Below are 26,391 nucleotides of genomic sequence, written 5' to 3' on the forward strand. Positions count from 1 at the left end.
CCAGAACCCCTGAGAAAAGTGAAAACTCTGCGAAAATACTATAGATCTAGAAATAAAAACACAGCATTGAAGTTGAATATATGTCCTTTATTGTCATTATACAGAAGTACAACTGAATTGGTGGGCTTCTACTATCAGTACAAGAAAGCAATTTAGAGAGTGTCTGGCTAGCTGCACACTATAATCGGGTAACCTCGAATTGAGCCATGTTTCCGCGATGATTAAAATAAAATTGTCAAGAATTTAGCGGGTCCCCGGAGGTTGTAGCTCCAGGTCATCCGTTTCATTGGTAATGGGACTGGCGTTGGTGAGATACAAGCTCAGCAGGGGTAGCTTAAAAAAGTAATGTAGCCTCGGTGCAGTTGGCTGGACTTGCAGTTTTGCTCTTGGTTTCTCTCTTGACACTGCCCAAGTCGCTTCCCGCACCATTTCTTTGCGCTATTATGAATTTCCTCAGACCCTGATTCATTGATGAATTTCTTTTTAACTTAACAAGCCACCAAAAGCTAGCAGTCTCTGTGTTATACATTTTGTTTTGGTTTGAGACATTCACTTGTGGGTTGTCCTCCGGGCACCATCACACACACACACACAACCTTTGCTAACCTTCCCCTGTGATTGCATTTGCTGTCTGCTCAGAACACAATGCATGATTTGTTTATCAATGACAATAAAGACAATGTAATTCAATTTACCATCGGCAGTAAACCAGCAATGACTCCTGTTCAAAGCAGCAAGGGGTGTTGGTATTTAAAATATTATTACCGTATTTTCCGCACTATAAGGCGCATCTAAAAGCCTTTATTTTTTTCAAAATCTGACCATGCGCCGTATAATACAGTGCGCCTTATATATGGATCAATATTAAGTCGCAAAGCCTTGCAACTAAGGCAAGCAGCCGCCGACTCGATTTTCCCCCGAAGGCGAAGTTGTCCGCGGTGTATGCTGGGATTTATATACCGGCGTTTCATTTCCTAGCCAATGTGTCAATCATCATTTGAATCAGTCACTATTGGCTAAAGTTATTCGGAAGTGAAGGGGGCGGATCCTTTTTATCATTTACAGGCTCGCATTGGCTAAAGGGGCGAAACAAAGCCTGCAATTGGCCGAAAAAGATGAATGTGAATCACAAGTTGGGTTGCACTACGGCATAGAGAAAACATGTTTTACTATTCTGTATTTGTAAATAATTTACTCTCCTGAATTTACTACACTCACGGTATTAAGAAGACCATGGTTACGTGATGGCTGCAAGAGAACTTAGGTGAGCTATGCGGATTTATATTTTCCCGGTATCTTGTTTTAGAACGATCTTGATGTTTCTGTGATGAGTCTATTTTTAAACTCAATTCAATTCAAAGTGTTTGTCATATGCACAGTAAAGAACCCCGGACACCTGCACAATAAAATTCTTACTTTGCTGTCCACGCAGTTGACAGCAAAAAAATAAAATGGAAACTAAAATGTTTGTTTGGTGACATCGTACGGACACCGCATCCGCTTCTTTGCAAGCTTTGGGAATATTAAGGGGGTAATAAGATTGACTGAACTATCTGACTGTTTTGTCGATTGTAGCGCCTTATGTATGGAAAATATAGGACCAAAAACTATTTTTTTTGGGGGTGTGCCATATAGTGCGGAAAATACGGTACACTTTTTAACATTACAAGTGAATGATATTTTGGGTCTAGATTAGGCCTAAGATCTTGCCTCTACTAGGTATTCAAAGGATATCTTTCAGATACATGTTACATTTCATATACTGATCCTACTCCAAGCATATTCACTACATGTAAAGTCATTGTACTAAATGTCAAAATAGGCATATATCGGCAAACACGATGGCATTTTCCAGCCATCCCTCAATAGTACGTCAAAACAAAGATGAAGGAGCGATGTGACTGGGGCCAGCTCATTTGGGATTCCCGCCCGGTTGTGGAGGGCATGTGAGACATCATCAGTCTGAGCGGGGCGGCTTGGTTACTGATGAGGCTTCACTGGCGTGTTGCAAGCGTCCTCATGCATTTTTCATGGCCGGCGGCTGCCGAGTCTGACGTGGGACGGCATTAATGCCACACAAGAGCAAAAGCGCTATTCAAAGTGTACGGCGGTCTATCTACCTGTTGGGTCCTTGCTAGTCATGCGTTTGATTCCTTTCCAAGGTTGAACAACGCTTTACGGACCAGGAAATTATACACGGACTGATGAATTTTACATGATTTGGTCTGGCTCTGTCAGCCAACCTAATGCTAAATGCTAGTTCTTTTAGCAAAGCATCCGTGCGTTTAGTGTTCCGGGTTGCGGATGCTTTTCATGTCGCCGAGCACGAGGGTCCGATATCGTCTTTCCAGGAGCTCCATGAAGTCTAGGTAGTCACGGAAGCGGAAACCGTGGATGGGTTCCTCCTACGAAGTAAACGCAACTTAGTCGGACAAAACAACATGACAAATGTCATACAAATACTTTAATAGGAAATATTTGACCACTAGATGGAGGTGTATTTTGTAGTGCTTCCAAAAACGAGTGCTGAAAAAGCACAAAGGAAAAACCACAGCGACATGGGGCCAAACTGCACAATTTTACAATGCTCAACTTTCTCCAACTGCTCAGCACACAAGCATAAGATTTTGGGGTCTTTGGGGTACCCTGTGCGAAAAAACATCTCTCTCATCTTAAGCTAAGTGAAGAACAATTTTCCGAACAACGAAAATTTAAAAACATGCATGTTTATATGTAGATTTGCTTATTATTCAAATCAATTGAATTACAGTAATCTCGTGGTTAATGGGGACCAAAACCACCCGCAGAAAGTGAAATTCCGCTAAGTAGCGACGCCCCTTTTTCTTTTTAATTATTTTATTTTACTATTATTTTTTAGACCTGCGAAGCTCTGAACCCGCGAATGTGGAAGTAGCAATGTAGCAAAAATGCTTAAAAAAAAAAAAAAAAAATATATATATATATATATATATATATATACACATATATTTTTTTTTTTTAGACCCGCGAAAGTGGAACCGCGAAGTAGCGAGGTCCCACTGTAATCTTTTTTTTTCACCACTAGGGGCTAAATACACACTGTCCCTTCAAACTAACAAAATTCATTCATGAACAGGAAAGTAACTTAACAATTTCAACTATTCGTCTCCCAACGGGCTTTTTTCTGATGTTCTTTCAGAAAGGTCTTTCTTTTTGCCATTCATCATTAAAGTGCAGATTTATGCAGAGTATGACTAATAGTTGTCTTCTATGCACAGATTGTCCCCACCTGAGCTGTGTATGCCTGAAGGTTATTCAATGTGCTAATATACCTCTTTGTCGCTTCTCCGATTAGTTTTCGCCTTATTTGGGCTGAAAGTATAGAGGGATGGCCAAGTCATGGTAGGTTTGCAGTGGTTTTATGCTGTCTCGATTTTGATATTATTGTTTGCACAGTAATCGGAGTATTGTAGATTTCAAAATCTTTAACTTTATCCCGGACCTGCCTGGTATGTTCTTTGATCTTCATAATGCTGTCTGTACAGGTGCATTTAAGTCATCAGGAAACTTCTGGTGTCAGTTTGCGGAGCTGAGTTAACAGGAGGCCAATCTTTTTCAACAAATACTTTTCAATGTTTATTTGTTTGTTTCCACTTCACAAGTATTTCTCACATGTTGATTCTGAAAATGAGGCCTGAAATGTGGCTTTATGCCAAAATTCCTGACTTGCTCGGCACTGTACTTCTAGTTTCAATACTTACTCATCTCGTAGTTTAACAGTCTCATATTGTTCTTAGAGGTGTTCTAATTTACTGTCGAAAGAGATGCCATAAGTCTTATCAAACCAATAGCGCGATTAAGTCTGGACAGTGGACTGGTGTGAAACTAAGATTTGGGGAATTTCCACTATTTTTAGTTTTTCTCTATCCGCCCCTTGTGAAACCATTACAGCCTTGTTCTGTAGTCATTAGCCCCAAATAATGTTTAGTTTTTTATTATTGTGATAACCTTCGCCTTCAGTATCTTTTGATTTTTTTTTTAAAGAAACTACCTCGACTTTGAACTTATATGCAGTGTTCCGTCTAAGCTGCGCACGTGCGCAATTGCCCACTGCTCGCACATTCTCAGCGCACAAGGAAATCTAGCCAGCGCACAAAAATGAGGGCTCAAAATGACTAATTAAGAAGCGACTTAAGTCAAAGTTACAGTGCAAGAAGGTGAAAATACACGGGTTCCCCTGACGTTGTGTCCTAAATGCGGTATTTTGAAGTCGAGTCGAAGGAGAACGAAGTTGAGTAAAGTTAGTAGAGTTTGTTGAGAACCGGCTTCTTCGGCTCGGCTCACTAAAAGGAACCGGCTCTTTAGGTTGTTTTTGCTTCTTTAATCCCAACATGACCAAATATTATGTACAATTATGCACAAAATGACTTAAAGGAAGGGGGGAATAGAACAAAAAAGATACCAAAATGAAAAAGTAGTGGAAAGCTGAGAAAAAAAGAAATGTAGGAAAAAAGTAAATAGAGAACAAAAAGAAAAAGCTCGGAAAAAATAAACACAATGAGATTTTTTTTTAAGAAATTTAAAAAAAACATTTCCAATTATATAAAGTGAATCTTGTTGCCAACATTGTACTTCCACTAAAAAATGGGATTAAGTACAGTTCTGTATCTTAAAACAGACTCAATAAGCCCCCAAAAATGTTAATATTATGCGATAAAATATATCAGGAAATAAAAAGAAATGGATATCTTGTGAAAGAATTGTAAGCACAAACGACGTTTGTAGGCCGCACAACCTTTGCAATAGTACATGAGTTTAATTCATTCAAAAGAGAAAAATAATTTTGCATTGCCGGAAACTCTGCAAAACTTAACTTGATGTCCAATTTTGGACATAATTGATAATTATCTTGCCACACTTGGGATTGCTGTTGTTTCAAGCGCTGCTCACCGACTTTGTGTGATCGCTCAGACCCGTAAGGAAAATTTCAGGGAACATTGCTCATATGTCACATTTGTGTGTACAAGCTTTCCAAATAGTACATCTCAAAGTAGTACACGTACAGCCCACAGGCTTGCAGCGGCGTGGCGGGGAGGTTAGCAAGCATTTGAGCGGTTAAATTCCTTGCCGACTTAGAATAACTCCAACACGTCGTCTCCCTTTTAAATTATTAATTCTGATGAAATATAGATATCACTCCTTGTGAGACTGTGTGAAATAAATCCACCCTTCACATTGTTCCCACAGACATAAATGACGAGGCCGGCAGAGGCAAAATAGCAACATCTAAAAACGAATGGTTCAATTTGGGATAAGGGCTGTGTAAAACTTGCTAGCGCACACCGTTCTTCTATCTTGAGCAGCTATATCTGATGCTAGCGCTCATTAGGCGGGAATCCTGTGATAAAGCCTGGCTAACTTCTCTTTTATTCACAGGAAGTGGGCGTTGAATGATGACAACGTGAACTGAAGACGCCGAAGACAACTCAGAGGGTATTTTAATGAGACTCATTTGGAGAAATTAGAATATACAGTAGCCCCTCAACATACAAGAATTTGTTACAGAGTGGAGCTTGTATCTCGAACGAACCTTCCCCATTAGAAAAGGCTAAAAACCAAATGGATCCGTTCTCTGCCTCCTAAAACCATCAAAATTAACCCTATCTTCCTGATCACCAAAAACCCATTTAAATAGTAATAAGAAAAATAAGATTGTTTCCTCCCGCTTATCACAGGGGTTACTTTCAGAGAAAAACCCAAGATTTCTTCACAATTGTTTAGTTGACTTGCTGTAGCATTAATCCGTATCAATTAAATACTCTATTAAACACTGAACCAAAGAACCCTTTTTAGGGGCTCAAGCATTTGTTTAACAAATAAAAGTACTGTAGAAACGTTTTATATTGATTGTTTTTACAGATCATTAATAAACAGGGTGTTTAGCCCAGGGACACCGCGTATCCCCCTGGGTACCCCGCAAACAGTTTCTGAAAAAAGCTAGTCATTGTCATTTTCCAGGAAATTATTTCTAGCTGGCATGATGTTTTAATGGTTAACTGAATCTATTTTAACTGAACTTGTAATAACATATTATTACTATATAATTACTATGTTATGATTTTAGAGGTGTATACCAACCTGATAGCTTCAAAAAAGTTGGTTCCCCTAATGTAGAGCAAATTGCACGATCGGGGTTCCTACAGCTAGTTAAATTCAATACTTTAAGACATTTTTAAATTAATAAAATAAAATAAATCAAATTTAAGACCAAGTCAACAAACGAATCATTTGAGAAATTTAAAACTACTCTTTATTAATAAGAAAAACAATGAAAAAGATGTTTACTGTATTGCGTGGATTCTTGGTCAAAACTGACAGATGACTAATAATTCCAAAGAAGCATTTTTATCATGATGCATGAAAAAAAATGACTTTTACTAAATCGTGTTAGTTCAAACAAATGTCTAAAATGTTTATTAATGTGTTCCCATTTTTAAGACTTTGGAAAAATACTATTTTAGACAATTAATGCTAACTAAAGCGTTATTTTTAGGATAATGAATTCAATGCCTTTTAAGGATCTTTGGGAACCCTGACAATGCAAATCTATGTAGAAGCAAAACCTTGAAAAGTAGACAGCATTATAGTGAGGGAGTAATGTAATAACGAAATAAAATGCAAGTATGTTAACATGGAGAGGAGCACAGGATATTGATCCAGGTCCCGTGGAGTGAGACATTAACCACCTGAACACCACCAAGACCAAGGAGATGGTGGAGGACTTCAGGAGACCTAACCCAGATTGTGTAAACCATCAAAGGAGAATGTTGAGAGTTTGTCTAGACTGCCAACACAAGCTCTGTGCAGGAAAGGACAAAGCAGACTACATTTTCTCAGAAGGCTGGTGTCCTTCAACATCTGCAAAAGGCTCCTGCAGCTATTCTGACAGCAACATTAAGAAGGATGCCGCTCGTCTGAATAAACTGGTAAGAAAGGTGGGCACAGGCCTGACCAGCACTTAACCCAGTGACAGCCTGAGGAAATCATTCCTTCCTCATGCCATGAAGCTCTTTAACTTCACCCGGGGGAGTAAAAGCCCACATTAAATCCTAACATTTTGCTTTGTTTCTATTACAGTGTCTATTTTTTGGAACATTATTAAATGCTTTTTATTTTACATGTTATATTTGGTATCTTAATTATCTATATCTCATTTTATTATTTAACATGAGGATACTGCTGGAAATGTGAATTTCTCTACGGGGATGAATAAAGTATTTATCTAATCCTGGCATCTCACCTTAAGGAAAACTTGCATCTGGCGGGCTTGCGTTTTCTGCAGGAGGAGCGGTTGTAGATGTTTGAGGACAGCCAAGCAAGCGTAAACCTGGTAGTCTGCTCCCATTATTGTGCACAAGCACACATAGTTGCAGATTTCAGGCCAGTCCAGGAAGTTCCAGAAGCACTGAGTCAGCCAGTGGATGCATATCTGTGTAGAACAAAAAATGTTCTTTGAGTGGTGAACTCATGTTTGAGGCATTTTGAGGCCAAGATTAAATTTACATTGAAGCAAAATGATAAACAAGTAAGACCATCACAAACATAATTCCAGATTGTGCTGAGTGGAAACATTTGGAATGGAGGAAGGAAGTAGGGTAGGCTGTCCGGCGGCGCCTTTGAATATTGAAGAGGGATCATGGGATGTGGATTCAACTGGACGCTTGATTGCGGTTTATTCGTATACACTAAACACTGCCTCGTCATCCACTTCCCTCATTTCAAATCCATGCAGGGCTTCACACTAGGGCATTGAAATATTGTGTTTTGCAAAAAAGAATATAATTGTTCAGTAGCTTTGCTTTCTTCCATTGATCAGCTGGGTAACAAGTAGCCACCAGTATCAATAAGGGGAAGCAGATTATGTACCGTAAATTTTGGACTATAAGCCGCTACTTTTTTCCCAAACGTTCAACCCTGCGGCTTGTTCAGTGATGCGGCCAATTCATGTCATTTTTCTAATAGCCGCCAGCGGCGCTCGAGTTCAAGACACACGACGCAGCTTACAAAGAAGGAAACAGCCACTTCACGCAAACTTCACCTTGCGAGCGTGTTTTGAATAAGGGAGCGTAGGACGACGTCTACATGACAAAGTCTCTTTCCCATACCGGGGAAGACGACTTTGATGACGTAGGTTATAAGGAAGAAGATGAGGACGGTTTGCCGTGATTTCTCCAAGCACCGTATATTTAACAGTCCCGTTTGCTGTGTTGCGAGCAGCGTTTTGCTACCCTTCACAGGCACGGTTTGGGATGAAAGTTATTATAATATTATTAAAGCTTTGAAAACTCTCTCGGGGTACCGTCTTTCTTTGTAAATATGTGTAACCATGTATAATATGTATTTGCAACTGTATGTTTTTGTAATGTATTTATTTTAGAGACTTATTCTGATATGTTTTGTATGGGCGAATCAAAAAGAAGGGGTGTAACAGACGCGGGGGATGATGGGAAGTGGGGACTGGTAAAGGTGAGTGTTTGTGGACAAGGCAAACTATAAATATTTTCCCCACCCTAACTTTTGGAAATATATACTTTTTTTCCTTGGATTACTTTTAACGGGTACCCGGATAAAATGTTAACTACCGGTATCATTTTCCGTACATTATGCCGGCCGTGGATTTTGAACTGTGTACTTTATGTTCAGTTAAGATCGCGGGACTCAAAGTAGGGTTTGAGTTAATTTTGTGATTGTATTACATGTTTTAATGTGGGCGCGTGCGGCTTATCAGGTGCGCTCTATTGTCCAGAATTTACGGTATTTGCCATTTTCAGAAAAAACACTATCATATTACTTAAGTCTGCTCACGCCCAAATTAAAATGACTGGACGCAATAGAGTTTTGACGTCTGTAGCTGTCACTGGCACTGGCAGATGTGCCCATTACATCTGGCATAAAAATGGCAAAGCATTTGAAAAAAACATAATGCCAACAATGAAGCATAGTGGCGGAAGTCATGGTCTATGGCTAACTCGCTGCCTCAAGAACACTGTCTGTGGTTGGTGTAATAATGAATTTTAATGTTTACCAGAATTCCTGAAAGAGAATGGACAAACATGGGCGCTCTTGGATTATACAGCAGGACAATGTCCACCTCTCAATGGCTCAATAAACAAAAATTAATGTTCTGGAGTGGCCATGTCAAAGTCTGAATTTAAAACGGGGCAGTTCATGCTAGAAAACCTTTCAATCAATCTTTCAAAGAAGAGTGGCCCAGCATTGTGAAATTCTCATTACCTATTACCGTAAACGTTTGATTTCTGTTTTCGGTGCCAAATCTTTTTGATGTTTTTTATGCCTCAATAAATGGAATCAACATTTGAAAAGGGTGTTTTGTGATAGTAAAAATAATTTTATCTAGAACCTTTTGAGTGATAAATATGCAAAAACACAGTAATCAGGTATATGAGTAGTTGCACCTCTACTCAACACCCAAAACCTGAAGAGGAGTTGGGCCTTTAAATCTTACCTACGCGATTGAAGCTTTCCTAATTCTAACCTTGTATGTCTAACGGTTACAAATCTCTATCTGGTGCGAGCTCCTCAGGTGCGTGGGAAGTGTTTGGGGAAAAAAAAAAGGCGAGGTGAATGCTAAGTGGTTTGCTCTGGAGTCTGGGATGCTAAATTGCCACGTGAGAAGACTGAAGACGTCGAAAAGAAGGGGTAGGGCATCATGCGGATGAACAGGGGCTCTTACCTGTGAAGGGGTGAAGCTGGACATCCTGAAGGCAGCATGCACCAGCGGGAGTTGCTCCTTCAGCAGCATTTCCACGTAGTGGGCCGAGATCCAGTACAGCGGAGGCATTCCCCATTCAGAAACTCTGATCGGGATGTCCGCCTGCCGACACAGGGTTCAGAATTATATCCAAGACCCGACCCGATACAACAGGGGTGTCCAAAAACGTTTGCATGCCAAATCATTAGCCCAGAGAGAAGCACAAGAGAAAAAAAAGCACTGACATGAATATTTAAAAATGTCCACTGGACGTCGTCAAAGCTAAGCGCCACTCACAGAATAATCTATCCCCTGTAGCTGCTGACTGCCATTTATCAACCAGAAAACATTTGAGGCAGGGACGTTCCCAAAAATGTAGTAAAGATGGATAAAAAAAAAAAAAAACATTTTACACTTAAGTTAGTGTGTGCGCTTTTATGTCACTCTGCATGAGTTTTGGCAAGTTAAATAAACTTGTGGAAATGAATTTGGTTGTTGTTTCACTTATATTTTCAAAAATGCCTGTATAATTTTTCAGTCTCTGAAAGATCCCCAACACTACATCTAAGGCACATTTTTTATAACAATAGTTTACGAGTCCTGCCCTTTTGTGAGTCCTTTTACTACCATGTGGCCCCTGAGCAAAAGTAAGCTTGTAGACTGACAAAAATAATGTAAAAATATACTTTATATATATATATATACCACAGCCATATCCCCCTAGTGGGAGGTGGCTAGAGTAATTTCTGACATTTTTTTGGGAGATTGATTTAGAGGAGGGGATTCCCAGCCCCCTCGCTCAACCCAACTGAGGTGTTGGGAGTCATTAGGTGACCAAACCCCCCAATTCCAGCCCCTAATGCTGAACGCCAAGCAGGGAGGCAACGGGTACCAATGTTTAAGTCTTAGGTATGACTCCGCCGAGGCTTGAACCACAACCTCCCAGTCTCGGGGCGGGTACCATATCCCCCAAGGCCACCGAGCTGGTCTGAAAAATATACTTAAAACTACCTTTTAATCACCAATCCAAAAATTAATCTTTGATGGAAAAAAAGAGGGCAATTTTAGTAAATTAAATTCGAAAACAAAAAACTACTTTTTCATAAAGGGACAGTGTGCATTATTTAGCACCTTCTAAATCAGGGGTCGGGAACCTATGGCTCTTTCTATGGGTATCTGGCTCAGAGACAAATTTGATTGCATGCAAAATTTCTCCATCTTGTTCAAAACTTGAATTGTTTAACATTTTCAGGTACACGCAGAGCCAAACCAAAGCTAAATGGAATGGAATTACTTCGCAGTATATATAGGGCATGTTTTCACTACAATTTACAGTCAAGGTGTCACACAAAAAACAGGGGGGGAAAAAACTCGTTTTGGCTGTACAACGCTAAAGAATCCTTTATATAAAAGTTCACTATATAATCTGTGTTCAGTGTTCAGATACCTTATGATGAATCCACAGAACTGTAAATACGCCAAAACACCGGAAGAGAACTTAGTCATTTGATTGGGTAAGTGGGAGGGATGGGTGGAGCTATGCAAAAAGTGCAAGCACTCCCTCCCATCTCTCGCCCTACGCCGTCTGCGCCAAAAGTGAGCTCATCAGGCTCCCTATTTGCAGAATGTTGTGACGTTTTTACACAATAACTGCTGGCATCTGGTTTTGAAACCAATATGTATGAAAAAAAGGGTCAAAAGGAGTTTAACCGATCTTGAGTAATTGCAAGAAAGAGACAAGTTTAAAGTGGTATGTTTGCTGATTTTGGGACACGGGCTCTGGCATTATTCTCTTTTCATAATTTTTATCAAATCATCAAAAATAAATGTGCTGAAGACTAAGCTTTTGTCTGGGGCGCGGGTTTAGCAATTTAGTAAATTTGTCTCATAATATATGGTGTGGCTCTTTCCCAAAATAAAATTAATATTTTTTGCTTTTATGGCTCTTTGAGTCAAAAAGGTTCCCGACCCCTGTTCTAAATAGATGCGTACATTTCTGGTAAATCAGAAAATCGAAGCGGCTCCACTTATTCACAATTGAGATATTGTGTATAATTTAGAGACTCCTAGTGGTAAAAAATAATAAAGTATTGATTTAAATAATGAGAAAGATACTTAATTCATCCCCGTAGGGAAATTCACACTAAGCAAGAATACATGAACTATCATAAATGTAGATATATTTTTTTTAATATCTGTAGGTCTCGAAATGTGCGTTTATTTTACATAGAGAAGATTTTAACCTCACCTGGAAGATTGAGAATTTTATTTTGCTAGTGACTGTTTTTAATATTGGACACATGCAAAGGAGATTACATAATAACCCAGTTCGTTATTCTGTCTATTTGTCTGCCATCGTGCTGCTACATGTATCTGAAGAAACAAAGTTTGAGAAACGCTTGGAAAGAAAAATGGTGTGGTTTGGTCACTTTGAGTCTCCGTAGTTTGTATTCTTCCTTGAGTTTTTGCGCGACACAATACAGCGACATCTAGCGACTAAAAAATACACAGTGTCCCTTTTAAAAGTGTGTTTAAAGTAATTCTTCCCGTATTTTTACCAATGTCGATTGTTTCCTCAACTCACCGATGCATGTATGCTAGCCGGCCAGATGAGGGCAGAAGTGAGCAGGCAGGAAAGATTGCGCAACACCTGCAGAGATCGCTGCCAGTCTCCGTGCATCATCAGGAACACGGTGGACGTCAGCCAATCGTGGCCGGGATAGTATTCCTGACCAATGACTGAGCTGCTGAATCAAGGAAAGAACAGTATTTTTGTTGCTACCAGTTATTGTTGCGTTTTCATCCATGTGAGAACGCTACACGTTAGCCAAATTTTTGCTCTATAGGCTGGCGCCCCCTTGGCTCCCCAGTGAATTCCTAGAGTATTTATTCGTAATCCTTTTTGATGTGCCGTGTATTTTAATATGTGATCATTTTTGAGGTGCTGGTATAAATGACTTGTGTTTCCTCCGGACCTAGCAACAACACAAAAGCAAATTCTGTTCCACGTCCGCTTCGTCAAAACCAAAATTGGTCCAAACAAGTGATATACCGTCCTCCTTCGGCACACGCTTCGTTTCCTTCTCGTTTGTTGACTCTGGGACTATGTTTACTGAGTCCGCTACGACACTCAATGAGCTCACACGGTGGGGGGTGTGGCGCTTGCAAACTATTGACTTTTACAAAAACTTGCCTCTGATTGGTTGACGCATTTAAAACTAGAACAGTAACAATTGTGGTTGGCCAAAACTCCATCACTCACTACAAAACCTTGAAAAACCGCAGTGCTTTGCAGTTTCACAACCGTAATACATCACATCGCGATGTCGATTCGATTTCGGTCAATCGTGCAGCCCTAATGTGTTGAGTACAAATAGTCAAACAAACGTTCAAACTCCTGACTTCGACTTTGGACTGCCGCCCCCCTACCGCCCCCTTCTTCCTCATCGACCCCCCAGATCTTTCCACCGCCCCCAGGGGGGCGGTACTGCCCACTTTGGCAACCACTGGTGTATAGCTTAAGCCTTTATCTTCAAAAAGATTCGTAATCTCCAGTTTCGAGAAATGTATTTGAAAGCCTAACTGCATTTGAAACCCTTTGTTGGGAAATCATAGATTAAAAATCAGCATGTTTTTAACCTTAATTCAAATATCTGTCCCTAATTTGAACAAACAAAACTTGATACCCAAATTCAGTCTTGCAACCTTAAATCAAAATATTTGACGTCAAACTTTTACCCTAACTTTATATCAAAACTATATTTTGAATCCATTTAGTGAATCGCTTATAAAACAATGCTAAAAACCCAAATTTGGAACCTTAACCCGATAGATTCTCACTTATACGGAGAGAGGATTATTTAGCGCCTCCTAACGGTAAAATAAGTCATTTGAAATATTTAGACTGACCCAAATTTGAATTTGAAACACTTTTGAAGTCAATTGTTTACTCGCATATTAAACTGCTAAAAACCTCAATTTAGAATACTAAAAATCACGAGTTTCTCATTTAAAAGGACTGTGTGTATTATTTTGAAACTTTTTAGTGGTAAAAAAACTGAATTCTAATTCATAAAGCTCATTACTTTAAATTAAAACTGTAGTTTGAATCAGTTCAGTGAATCACTCAATGGTAATAACTTAATTAAACAAAACACAAAAGGATTCATACTTAAAGGGACTGTGTGTATTTAGGAACTGTGAATATTAAAAAACTTGATTCATTAAAAAACAATATTGATTTAAATAGTAAGCAAAAACCCATGAACTATTATATAAATGTGACTTTATTCCTTTTTTCTTCTTTAAAAAAAAGAAAAATTGAAGTATCAAGAAATATATCTAAGATGATAAGCATATTAGAATAAATAGAAAATCTTGGGAAAAAACTGCATTGTGTTTAACCCTTCTATTTTACATTTCTTAAAGAGAAGTTTTTATGATCTACTCTTCACGGCAAGAAGAAAATTGTTCTTCCGTGGCAGAAACTATTAGTCTTAGGTCACATGAACTAGGATATTGTGATTTAACTTCTTAAAACATATATATTATATCCGAGATAAGAAAATATATGTATTTTCTTCGCTTTCTTGTGAATGTATAGACTACTCTAAGTTGAGAAGTACTCTCACATAATTGCCGGCCATCTTGCTGCTACGGTGGTTGGGGGGGTGACAGAGTCGGCCAAAATCACCCCTCCACCCAAGTCCTCATTGCTAAAATGTAAAAGGCTTTAATACCTGTGGACTGGGGTCGGGCTGGATTTTTTAAAGCCTAATGTTACCTCCACCATGGGTCCCTTTAGTCTGATTTTTTTCCATTGCACCACACATTACAGCGGCATCTAGTGGTCAAATAATACACACTGAGACACCGATGAGGAAGCTGGATAGCATGAGAGAGCTATTTTTAAGTTCATTTTTTGACTGCCAAATAATAAGGGGGACAAAAGTGGTGATTTGTTTAGCGAGGACGGCAGCAGTTGAATGGCAAATAACAAACAGCTAAACGGCACTTTGACTGTGATTGAGCGCCTCATCAATCTGCAATGCGCCCCAACTTGCCACAGAATTGCAAATGATGCAGCAGAAGAAAAAAAAACGTTTTATCTCCGACGATACCGCAATAAGGGTATCGGGAAAGCGGGAAAAAAAAGATCAGCCTTTTTACTTTGGATTCTTTGGGAATCTTCACGTCGCTCGGAAGAAAATAGACGTTAAAAGCCGATGGAACTTTTGAATTGTTGAGCTTGAAGAGTTTTTCAGTGTATTCAAAACCAGATGCTAATAGTTTTGGTCGCAACTAGCACATAACAAAGGATACGTAGTTGTGAGGTAATTAGAACCCGCCGCCGAGATAGGAAATTCTTGACGTGCTTCATGAGGAGCATCAGGTCCTTTGCGGCATCTTCTTCCCGGAGCAGTTTCAGGGACACACCGTATCTGGAGGGAATAAATGAATACCGAATACCATACTGTATATGAAGCATATTCATTTTATAGGTGGAGGATTATTTTTTCTGCCAATTGCATGTTTACAAATTGAACTTTCTGTCAAGTGGAGTTTTAAAAACACTATTGTCAGATTGTAGACTTGTCTATATCACAATGGTGTCCAGAATATTCTGCAAGGAATAAACCTCTCGAGAAAAAGTTCATTTTACCAACATTCTCATCATCCAAAATTAAACAAACACCCGAACTACAAGAGAGGAAATCTACCGTATTTCAACAATACCAATAAATAGTAAATAAATGATATGGGATAATTAAAAATAGAAATTTGCAAACCTAACAAATTGAGTGTGAAGACGGTACTACAACAAGAACTGTATTAACTTTAGACATATTTTTACACTGTTGTGCTAAACACAAGCGCGAGTTGTCAAAATGGCTGATAGTTTGATATTGATGAAGGATGGGGAAAAAAACAGCCGTCAAAATGGCTGAGAGCAAGATTTTAATCAAACTATGAAAAAGAAAAAGTATCAAAGACTTCCGTCATATGTCACTTACTAGTATATTACTGTCAGAATGTGGAATGTATCTTTGTCACAATGGTGTCCAGAATATTCTGGCAATTAAAAACCTCTTAGAGAGGTTCATCTCTAGTGTCTGCCTCTATCAACATTCTCATCATTCATTAAAAAGTCACACTTATTAGTCAAATGGGTTATTCCATGTGTTATTCTGCCCAGATGAATCTCTTTTGTTGGTCAGTCTCAGCTATGGCTTTTCCCTTGTCACTCTGCCTTGAAAGCCTGCATTTTGAAGTCGCCTCTTCCCTTTAGATGTTAACACTGGTAATTGACGGGTACTATTTAACCAAGCTTAACGGTTAAAGACCTGTAAGGCGTCTAATTCTCAAACTACAGACTATAATGTACCTGTCATCTGGCCACTTTTACTCTGGTTAGAGACAGTTTGTGCTGTTGTCTAAAGGGAGTAGTACACACCGATGGAGGAAACTTGGCAATTTCTCACAAGGAATATCTGTCATTTCTTAAAGAATAGACTGTTGAGTTTCACATCCTTGAGCCTTCTAACACAGTTAATAAACTGGAGTTGGGCCTCTATACACCTATGTAGATATTGCATTAGGAACAGACATTTGCAGCTAAAATAGTCATTTACCACGTTAACAATGAATAGGGTGTATTTCTGATTAGTGTCATGTTATCTTTTGTGCTTTTAATTAAAAAATAAGTACACTTCTAAGCTATCACAAACTTTTAAAGGGTAGTGTATGTATAAATTATGGCCCAGCAAAAAAATATAACAGTAAATCCATGAATTAGCGAGGATTACACTCTTCTCTCTATTGTCCCTTTATTCTGGGGGTGGTCTTATTACTGAAACATCATTAACAGCAAATGAAGCTGACAATTAGGCTTTTTTTCCCGCCTTCGCTGCCGCTATCTTCAAAACACAGAGCTGGAAAAGCACGACCGGAAAACGAGGGGCCGCAGATTCAACGCGGCTGCTGCGTTTGTGATGGCGGCTCCCGCTGAGCGCTTAACGTAGCGTTTTAGCATTTGGGCTGCTTTTGCTCAATTGCTCCCTTCAGGGCATGTAGAGAATGTACTGGATGGTAGCGAGTGTTTGGGCATCTGAGGCCACAATTTTCTTGTCTTATGCCGATTTGTGAAATGTAAATGCAAAATATTGAAGAAAGATTGCTAGATGCTATGTGGCAGGGCAGAGCTGGATGATTGCCCGAGTTTAAACTCTAAATGGTCGTTCTAAGATGGCGGCGCGCGCGAGTGCAGCGTCTTCACGGGCTCCAGTTTGTCTTTTGTTTTTCAGTGTTCTTTTATCTCTCATATTTTCCCTTCGACTCCTTATGCAACTACAATAACATCCACAACATCCCGAGGGATATACACAGACCACCGGATCTCCCTGGGTGATCTGCCTGCCGACAACGACGGAGCAAAAGTAAAAAGCTGCCGGTCGGGCCTAGGCTAAGAAGGCGACCACACAGACCAGCGCTCCCAAGCAACGCGACGCCAGATCCATCGTCCACAGAATGAGTGAATTTGAGCTGCGGATCGCCACCAACAGCTTTGAGTATTTTTGTCATCACGGAGTCTTGGCTTCCCCGACACCGCAGTCCAACTAGCAGGACGCACGCTTCACCGGCACGACCGAGACGAAGACTCAGGTAAAAACAGGGGTGGGGGACTATGCGCTACAATAACAGCCGAATCATTGACACACACTGCTCACTCGATATAAAGTTTCTAGCAGTATCGTGTAGACCCTTCCATCTACAGAGAGAGCTAACTGTGGTCATTGTGCTTGCTGTTTACATTCCACCGGATGCTAACGTTAGCATAGCGCTAAATCTTCTGCCCGCTGCTATCAATAAACAGCAGCTTGCACACCCCGACGGAGCCTTTATCGTCGCCGGCGACTTTAATTGGGCATGTTTAAGGACTGTACTTCCCAAATCCATTCAATACGTGTATCGAGCAATTAGGGAAAAAACACTGGACCGTGTGTACAGTAAGATCAAACATCTAGTTGGATCCGCCCATCTCTGTCTGTCCCTCACCCCCTCATACACCCCCCCCCCCCCCCCCGAGCGGTATAAGATCGTGCATTAGCATATCATTTTCCAAAAGAGACGCACAGAGAACACAAGAAAAATGGAGAAGTGGTTAGGAATCAAGCCAAAACCTCAGCCCCAGAAGAAAGATTCGAAAGAAGCTAACAAAATTTATGACGCTACAAAACGTAAACGCAGGCAACTTTTCAGAGTCTGGTGTCCGCTAACTTTTTGTCTTGAGTTTCAGACACTGGTTATAATCACACGAGTAATAAGTGAATCATTTAAAGTTTGTTCGGATTTGTTTTTATTCCGCTTGCTACCAACGAAGAAGGTGGTTCTGTTTTTACCCTTTGACAGCTGCAAAGCAGATCTGTTTGCATACTCAGATTGTTTATTGTTTTGAATGTTATTGCACACTGTTGTCATTTAACTGTTATGCACTGTTTACATCATTGTAAATTTTTTCTAATCATGTTGCTGTTCTTTTATTCACGGACCCTCTAGAGCAAATCTGCTTTTTGTAGCATAGGAGATTTAATTTTAAAAAATGATGAGGGGAGGAATTTTCTTATGTTGACGGTCCTGTCCTGTTCTCCTTGCAAACTCAAAATTATATAGGTCTTCTCTCCACTTTCTGGGTGCCTTTTACACTATAAACCTATTAATATGCTAAATATTTTTTCATGTGCCAAATATGATGCAAGGAGAACAGGAGAGAGCTCAAACTTCAGATAAGAAATATCACCTGCCCCCTTCCCTGAGCCCTTTCTTTTTATTCAATATCTTAGGTTACAAAAGCAGATCTGTCCTAAAGGGTGTGGAAATTAAAGAACAGCAACATTATAATCCAATAATGACAATTATGTAAACAGTGCATACTAGTCAAAACAACGTACAGTGTGGTATACTAGATAAAATAACCAACTGGCATCCTATGGAATCTCCTTTGCAAGTGTCCAATATTAAAACCAGAATAAACTTATTAGATGATTTTAATATTTTAATTTTTATGCCCGAACCGCGCCAAAGATCTAACCTCTAGCTTGGCAACACATTTCCAAAGATAATAGTTATTGCTCACAAATAAAATGTATACTGTACATTATAAGTACTTTGATTTGTTAAATGAATGCTAGAAAGGGTTCTGTACTTTGATTTTAATGCATTGTAGAGTATTTAATTGTATAACAAAAAAATAAAGGTTTCTACTTCACTGATTTAGCCTATCACGGGTTCATTTTTGTACCTAAACTCTGTGATAAATGAGGCATCACTGCACATGTAAATTAATAAAAGAGTCATGTAAATACAGACGCTTCCCCACTTATGAACATTCGAGTTACGAACAACGGTACGCAGGAACATTTTTTTCGGGATGTCGAAAAATATCCGGACATCGTTGTAAGTTAGATTTTGTATTGTGTGCCCCTCTATATCGTGTGGCGCTGTGAGAGGTCACCCAGTATCCACCCTGAAGAAGAAATATGGCTTCTACTTCCTGGTTTGTGTGTATACACACTGCACTGTATCCCTAGCACGCTAAGAACTTTGACGTTTTTATTGTTTAATATCTCGTGCATCCATTCGATATGGTTGTTGTAAAGCTTAAAGAAGAGGCGAGACGTTTCTTTTTAAATGAAAGTGGAATAAGAAAGCTTGATGCGGTTGAGAAAATGGTTGGATCGCTTTTTTTTGTCCACTTTTTACCACAGAGGGGAAAGTCGCCTAAATCTTCCAAAAGTAAGTTAAACTTAACTTTAATTATCTTGATTGTCATGTTTATTTGTGATCACAAGGTGTCTCAAAAGGCTGCACAGAATGTGTAGCTTTGTTTTTCAGTACTCCGCTTTATCATTCAGCCTACTTTGTAATGATACAGAGCATATTATTTTGTTAAACATTTATTTTTTTTATTACAAAACAATACTGGTCACTCATACAAGCCTTAAACATACTTATATAAACCTTAAACACACAAAATATAGCACTGAAGCAACTTACGAACAATTAAACTTACAAACGATCTCGTTCTTAAGTAGGACAGCGTCTGTATTAAAGAAATGTATAAGATATATAAGCCACCATACCTCAAGCAGACGTCCACTCCGAGCATTTCCACTGGTGACAACGTTGGGCCCTCTCCACTTATCTCCTCTGCAAAACAATCATGAAAAACGTAAGAAAAAAATTGTGGCGAAGCAATTACTGCTCGCCTCTTGAAAAGCCAAATGATATGTCACAACATGTCCGTTTGGAAGCATCCAATCAGCCTTAACTTGGACACTCGAGCTGGCATCAGACATAAAACCGCGTTGAGTACACTTTGAGCTTCTCGGGCGCTAAGAGATGTAATCGTGCTCAGGCCGGACGATAAATGTCTTTGTCATTCCTGCAGGTGTAGGAATCTGATTTGATCTTTTTTCATTTATAGTGTTATGATGAATGCGCTTCCCGATGGAGGAAAAACACCAATTCTAAAATGAAATGATCTGCATTTATATAGCGCTTTTCAAATCAATGACTTCCCAAAGCGCTTTACAATGTGCTCCACATTTCCCAATAGAGGCCTTTTGCAGGCATGTAAGACGCTAACCTGCTTATTAGGGGTTCAGTGTCTTACCCAAGGACACTTCGACATGTAACACGGACGAGCCGGGATTCGAACTGGGATCCCTTGATTCCAAGACGAGCGCTCTACCTCCTGAGCTACTGCCGCCCCCAAAACCGTTCAATCAGTATGACGGACGACACACAGAATATCACATTCCGTAAATTCAGGACTATAGAGCGCACCTAATTATAAGCCGCACCCACCACTTTCTGGGTGATTTGCCACTTTTGTTCTTACACAAGCCGCACCCATGTATAAGCCGTGTGCGCCCGCACCAAAACTTATGACTCAATCACAAGTTTAACCCAGACCAGACTAAGTTTCGCGAATGTATCTACATGGAAAATACACAATTTCGGTTGGAAAATGATACCCGTGATTAACGCATGATGCAGACTTGTAAAGTCCGGGTCCCGTTGAAAGTAATCCAAGGAAACAAAATGTATATTTCCAAAGTTAAGGGTGGGAAAAATATATATCCGCTATTGTCCGCTGCGACAACAGACAGATCTACCGGTAACTCAGCTTTACCCCAATGAAAGGTACCAACATGCTAGTAGGATCACGCTCGCAATGTATCAAACGTGCCTGTTAAAAAAAAGCATCCTGTAATTGTGAAATTCATGGAAGATCGTTTTCAACTTCCTCCTCATAACTATCGCCATCAAGGACGTCTTCCTCATTATCGGAACGTACCTTTCCTTTACAGACAATGTATGCTTAAACTTAGAGGTTGCAGTCTTTCTTGCCGCATGTATTACACCGGTCTAAATCTTACTTTTTGTACTCGAGCGCTGATGGCGGCCGTTAGAAAAATTCCATAAATTGGCCGCTTCACTGAATAAGCCGCAGGGCTGAACATTTGGGGAAAAAGTAGCGGCTTATAGTCCGGAATTTACGGTACTCGGAAAAATGTTGGAGTTCTCTAACTCCTGATACTACATACCAGCACAAAACAATTGAAGATTACTGACTAAGCCATAAGAAAACATTGTTTTATTTAGCTGATCATATTAGAATATATTTGTTAGCTTTCCAGTTGGTTTAATTAGATTCACGAGACCACATGTGTCAAATTCATGGCCTGCAGGCCAAAAGTGGTCCCCCATGTCATTCTATGTGGCCAGAGAGAGACATTGCTGAGAGAAAGAAAAAAATAAGCCTGATCATGTCATACAATAGCTTGTAGTTTTAAATATGACCACTGGATGGCACCCAAAGCCAGGCAACGCTCGCGAAGCACCCACTGTAGCTGTATATGCTTACTACCATTACTCAACCAGAGAGCATTGAGGAAACCCATCCCGATGTTAGTTTAATTCAAATAAATGTAACGGACGCTCGGTTCAAGGAAATACAAAAAACACATGCTTCCATTCTGTGATATTATTCGCAAGTATAATATCAGTTTTCATTGCTACGCAGATGACACTCAACTATATCTTCCGGTGGAGGAATATGCCACACTGAATTGTGGAGATTTGAGGCCTGCCTCACTGAGATAAAAAAATGGATCTTCTTGCGCCTGAAGTCCGAAAAGACCGAAATGTTAGTTATTGGTCCTTCTAAATGCTGTGACTTGTTCTCAAAAACTGCTGTGAACATTGACAAATGTAATATCACCCAGGGTGACTCAGTCAAAAATTTAAGTGTCACATTTGACGTTAATCTGTCCTTTCAAACACACGTTAAGAATATTACTAGAACAGCCTTTTTCCATCTTCGCAACATTGCTAAAATTCGCCCTACGGTGTCTCAGTCGGCGTCTCGATTACTGTAATGCACTATTCTCCGGTCTCCCGAAGTCCAAAATCAAGAGCCTTCAGCTGGTACAAAATGTTGCAGCGAGGCTCTTAACTAGGACAAGAAACTTTGATCACATGACCCCGATTTTAGCATTGGCTGCATTGGCTCCCTGTTAGCTTAAGATGTGATTTTAAGGTTCTGTTGGTATTATGCAACATGGACTTGCAGATTTAATTTCCTCTATGTTATGGTCCGGGGCCTTCGCTCTGAAAATGCTGGTTTACTAGTGATCCCAAGAGCCAAGAGATCCGCAGGTTCGAAAGCGTTCTCCATTCGGGCCCCGGTGCTGTGTAATGCTCTGAAAATGCTGGTTTACTAGTGATCCCAAGAGCCAAGAGATCCGCAGGTTCGAAAGCGTTCTCCATTCGGGCCCCGGTGCTGTGTAATGCTCTGAAAATGCTGGTTTACTAGTGATCCCAAGAGCCAAGAGATCCGCAGGTTCGAAAGCGTTCTCCATTCGGGCCCCGGTGCTGTGTAATGCTCTGAAAATGCTGGTTTACTAGTGATCCCAAGAGCCAAGAGATCCGCAGGTTCGAAAGCGTTCTCCATTCGGGCCCCGGTGCTGAGTAATGCTCTTCCCCCTGAGATCCGTTCTGCAACTTTGATGGAAATGTTTATATCTAAGCTTAAAACACGCTTCTATTCTATAGCATATGAACAACCTATATTTGATGTTGACAATATCTGTATATTATTTGTTAATACAACATCCATTGCAGTCTGGTCATCCTGGAAGGGGGATGACCTCATGTGCGGGCCCTTCTCAGGGTTTCTCCATTTTCCTCATGTTGAGGTTTTTGAGTTGTTCCTTGCCTTCATTGTAGGTTTTAGATCAGGGGATGGTGTAGCAATCTATCAGCAAAGATCCCAAATTCGATTCAAAATTTTCATGGAAAAAATGAAAATGAAAATCAGAAAGAGACTACCGTAAATTCCGGACTATAGAGCGCACCTGATTATAAGCCACACCCACCACATTTCGAGAGGAACACCGATTTTGTACATACACAAGCCGCACCTGTATATAAGGCGCATGTGCCCACATTTAAACATGTAACACAAACACAAAAGTGACCCAAACCCGACTTCAAGTCGCGCGATTGAAACTAAATGTTTTTTTTGTTTGAACAAATTTATTGACACTAATAACAAACAAAAATATTAGCAATCAAGCATATTCACAATTTCATTATATAACATCTTTGTTAGTGTCAATAGATCCGTCCAGAATATAAAGTCGATTGTCTTTTTTTGTCTGAACAGTCCTTCATCAAAGTCCACAGTCCAAAAATCACGGCTGGCAAAATTAATGAAAAATGATACCGGTACTTAAGGTTTGATGCAGACCTGCAGAGTCCGGGTCCCGTTGAAAGTAATCCAAGGAACAAAGTGTATATTTCCAAAGGTAAGGGTGGGAAAAATATATCAGATGAACACATTTACTCACGCAACTCCTTTTTCTTTAACCAACTTTTTACCCCCTCTTCTTTCCTTGTTTGTCCCTCTCCTTTAGCGGTCCCCACTTAAACTCGGCACCCCGCGTTTGTTCCGCCCCTCATTTTTCGTTTACCCGTGCAAATCAGAATGGTGTCTAAAATAAATACATTACAAAAATATACAGTTGCAAATACATATTATACATGGGTTACACATATTTACAAAGAAAGACGGTACACCGAGAGAGTTTTCAAAGCTTTAATAATAATAATATAGCTTTGACAGGGGAGTTAATGGAAGCAACACTCAAGCGCCGCTAGCGGCCGTTAAAAAAATGACATAAATTGGCCGCATCACTGAATAAGCCGCAGGGTTGAAAGTTAAGGAAAAAAGTAGCGGCTTATAGTCCGGAATTTATGGTAGTCATTTGAATGTGTGAATAGTCTGCAAAAGTTTCCCTGAGTTAAATAAACTGTAGTGGAAATGAATTCAAAATTTTTATACCCCTTTTTTTAAACAAATGTACAGTTGATAAACATTACAAGAGATTTAATGTTGAGGGGAAAAAAAACCCTCAATAATCGTTTTGCAATCAATTCCTACATCCTTGAGTCCTAAGCTCTAGCTCAGGCACACTTTTTATGTCATTAATATAGCAGTCCGGCCCCTGTGAGGATGTTTTTGACACCCCTGCACTAGACTTGACCCGTCATTTTAAACATTTTAAAAACTGGGTCAGTCTGGCCCTCAGCCATTGTAACCATTTTTTTTATTTGGCCCTTTGTTTGACTTTGACACCTCTGCTATAGAGGTTAACAGTTTTTATTTCACGCGTAGCCATTTTTATTAAGAGGTTTGCCGCTGATCGAGTAACTGTATGCCAAACTAGGTTTGGAACGGACTTCCCGACTCACATAAAAGCCCGTTTTGGAAATGAAAGGATTCCGCCCCAGAGTGCACGGCCGTGGAGGAAGGCTGACGTGACAGAGGTTAATGCTCGCCAAATGAGTCTGCTCTCGGCTCACGATGAGAGAGCTCGAGTGGGGCTGAGGCGCCAGGCGGGCAGCCAACGCACACATATGCTGCGCTCGCACACTCACGAGCGTTTCACTTTTTGATCTACAACGCTGTTATTGTGACAATGGATTACCGTAAATTCCGGACTATAAGCCGCTACTTTTTTCCCTAACTTTCAACCCTGCGGCTTATTCAGTGATGCGGCCAATTTATGTCATTTTTCTAACGGCCGCTAGCGGCGCTCGAGTGTTGCTACCATTAACTGCCTTGTCAAAGCTATATTATTATTATTGTTAAAGCTTTGAAAACTCTCTCGGTGTACCGTCTTTCTTTGTAAATATGTGTAACCCATGTATAATATGTATTGGCAACTGTATATTTTTGTAATGTATTTCTTTTAGAGACTTTTTCTAATATGTTTTGCACGGATGAACGAAAAATGAGGGGCGGAACAAACGCGGGGTGCCGAGTTTAAGTGGGGACCGCTAAAGGAGAGGGACAGACAAGGAAAGAAGAGGGGGTAAAAAGTTGGTTGAAGAAAACGGATTTTTTCGCCCTTACCTTTTGGAAATATACACTTTTTTCCTTGGATTACTTTCAACGGGACCTGGACTCTGCAGGTCTGCATCAAACCTTAAGTACCGGTATCACTTTCCGTTCATTTTGCCGGCTGTGATTTTTGGACTGTGGACTTTAATGAAGGACATTTAGTTTCAATCGAGGGACTTGGAGTCGGGTTTGGGTTAATTTTGTGTATGTGTTACATGTTTAAATGTGGGCGCATGCGGCTTATATACAGGTGCGGCTTGTGTATGTACAAAATCGGTTTTCCTCTTAAAATGTGGTGGGTGCGGGCTTATAATCAGGTGCGCTCTATAGTCCGGAATTTACGGTAGATTATGGGTGGGCAAACTATGGCCCGGGTGACGTTTTAATGTTGCCCACCAAACGGAATGTCAATGGTGCATTTTATATCCTTAACATTTTGAGTTTTTTTTAATCCAAATGATCAAATTTAATGGCTTCTAAAAGGGATGTATCATATTTTTTCGGATTTGTCCATTTATGAATTAATATAATATCGAATTTGTCAGAAAAAAAAAAAGAACAGGGACTCAGGTCTGGTCAACTGCCTGGACAATTCAACCATCATCAGAGTATGGGATGGAAATCAGCACAGCAAAAAACAAAAGTAAACACCAACAACCCCCAAGATATCATCAAAAAACATCAACAACAACCAAGAACCTGTCACCAACTTTAAATATCTCAGAGCTGTCATATCAGAAGAGGAGTCAGAACCAGAAATCATGGCCAGGATAGCTTAACCCACAGCTGCACTTGCCAGACTTAAACCCATCCGGCGGTACAAGATCTGAAATATGGAATCAAAGATCAGACTCATCTTCCTCTATGCTTGCGAGACTCTCACAGCAAAACTGGAAAGGAAAATCCAGGCCATGGAGAGGCAATGCAACAGTAAAATTTTAGGCATACACTACATAGCCCATGTGAAAAACAAAAAATTACGAAGAACTGTTGTCAACTGTTCACGGACAAAAACTGCAGTGGTATGGTCACATTAAAAGAACATGGGTACTGGCCAATATTATTAGGACAGAAAAGAACTGGGCCAACAACCTCAAGACATGGACTGGTGCCAACTTTGCCACGACCCAAACTCAGGTCAGGAACTGTCTGCAGTGAAGAAAGCTGT

The 26,391-nt window shown here is 40.0% G+C and overlaps 1 protein-coding gene across 5 annotated transcripts in view; it reads right to left on the reverse strand.

Moving 5' to 3' along the window:
- Positions 1–1,640: 1,640 nt before the first annotated feature.
- The window catches only part of tbc1d32 (TBC1 domain family, member 32), a 94,983-nt gene continuing 70,232 nt past the window's right edge, over positions 1,641–26,391 (reverse strand). For 4 of the 5 annotated variants that reach the window (XM_088324761.1, XM_088324760.1, XM_088324758.1 and 1 more), the window contains 6 exons: positions 19,891–19,957; positions 15,074–15,192; positions 12,336–12,490; positions 9,734–9,874; positions 7,280–7,468; positions 1,641–2,405 (listed from right to left, as the gene is read on the reverse strand). In XM_088324761.1, the coding sequence (XP_088180887.1) occupies positions 2,286–2,405; positions 7,280–7,468; positions 9,734–9,874; positions 12,336–12,490; positions 15,074–15,192; positions 19,891–19,957 (791 nt within the window). In that variant the 3' untranslated portion in view covers positions 1,641–2,285. The remainder of the gene's footprint in view (positions 2,406–7,279; positions 7,469–9,733; positions 9,875–12,335; positions 12,491–15,073; positions 15,193–19,890; positions 19,958–26,391) is intronic. The other variant, XR_015848244.1, reaches the window with a different exon arrangement.

The sequence above is a fragment of the Urocampus carinirostris genome, chromosome 20 (assembly GCF_059441175.1).
Source record: "Urocampus carinirostris isolate Australia breed hairy pipefish chromosome 20, RoL_Ucar_1.0, whole genome shotgun sequence".
In the NCBI taxonomy this organism is placed as follows: domain Eukaryota; kingdom Metazoa; phylum Chordata; class Actinopteri; order Syngnathiformes; family Syngnathidae; genus Urocampus; species Urocampus carinirostris.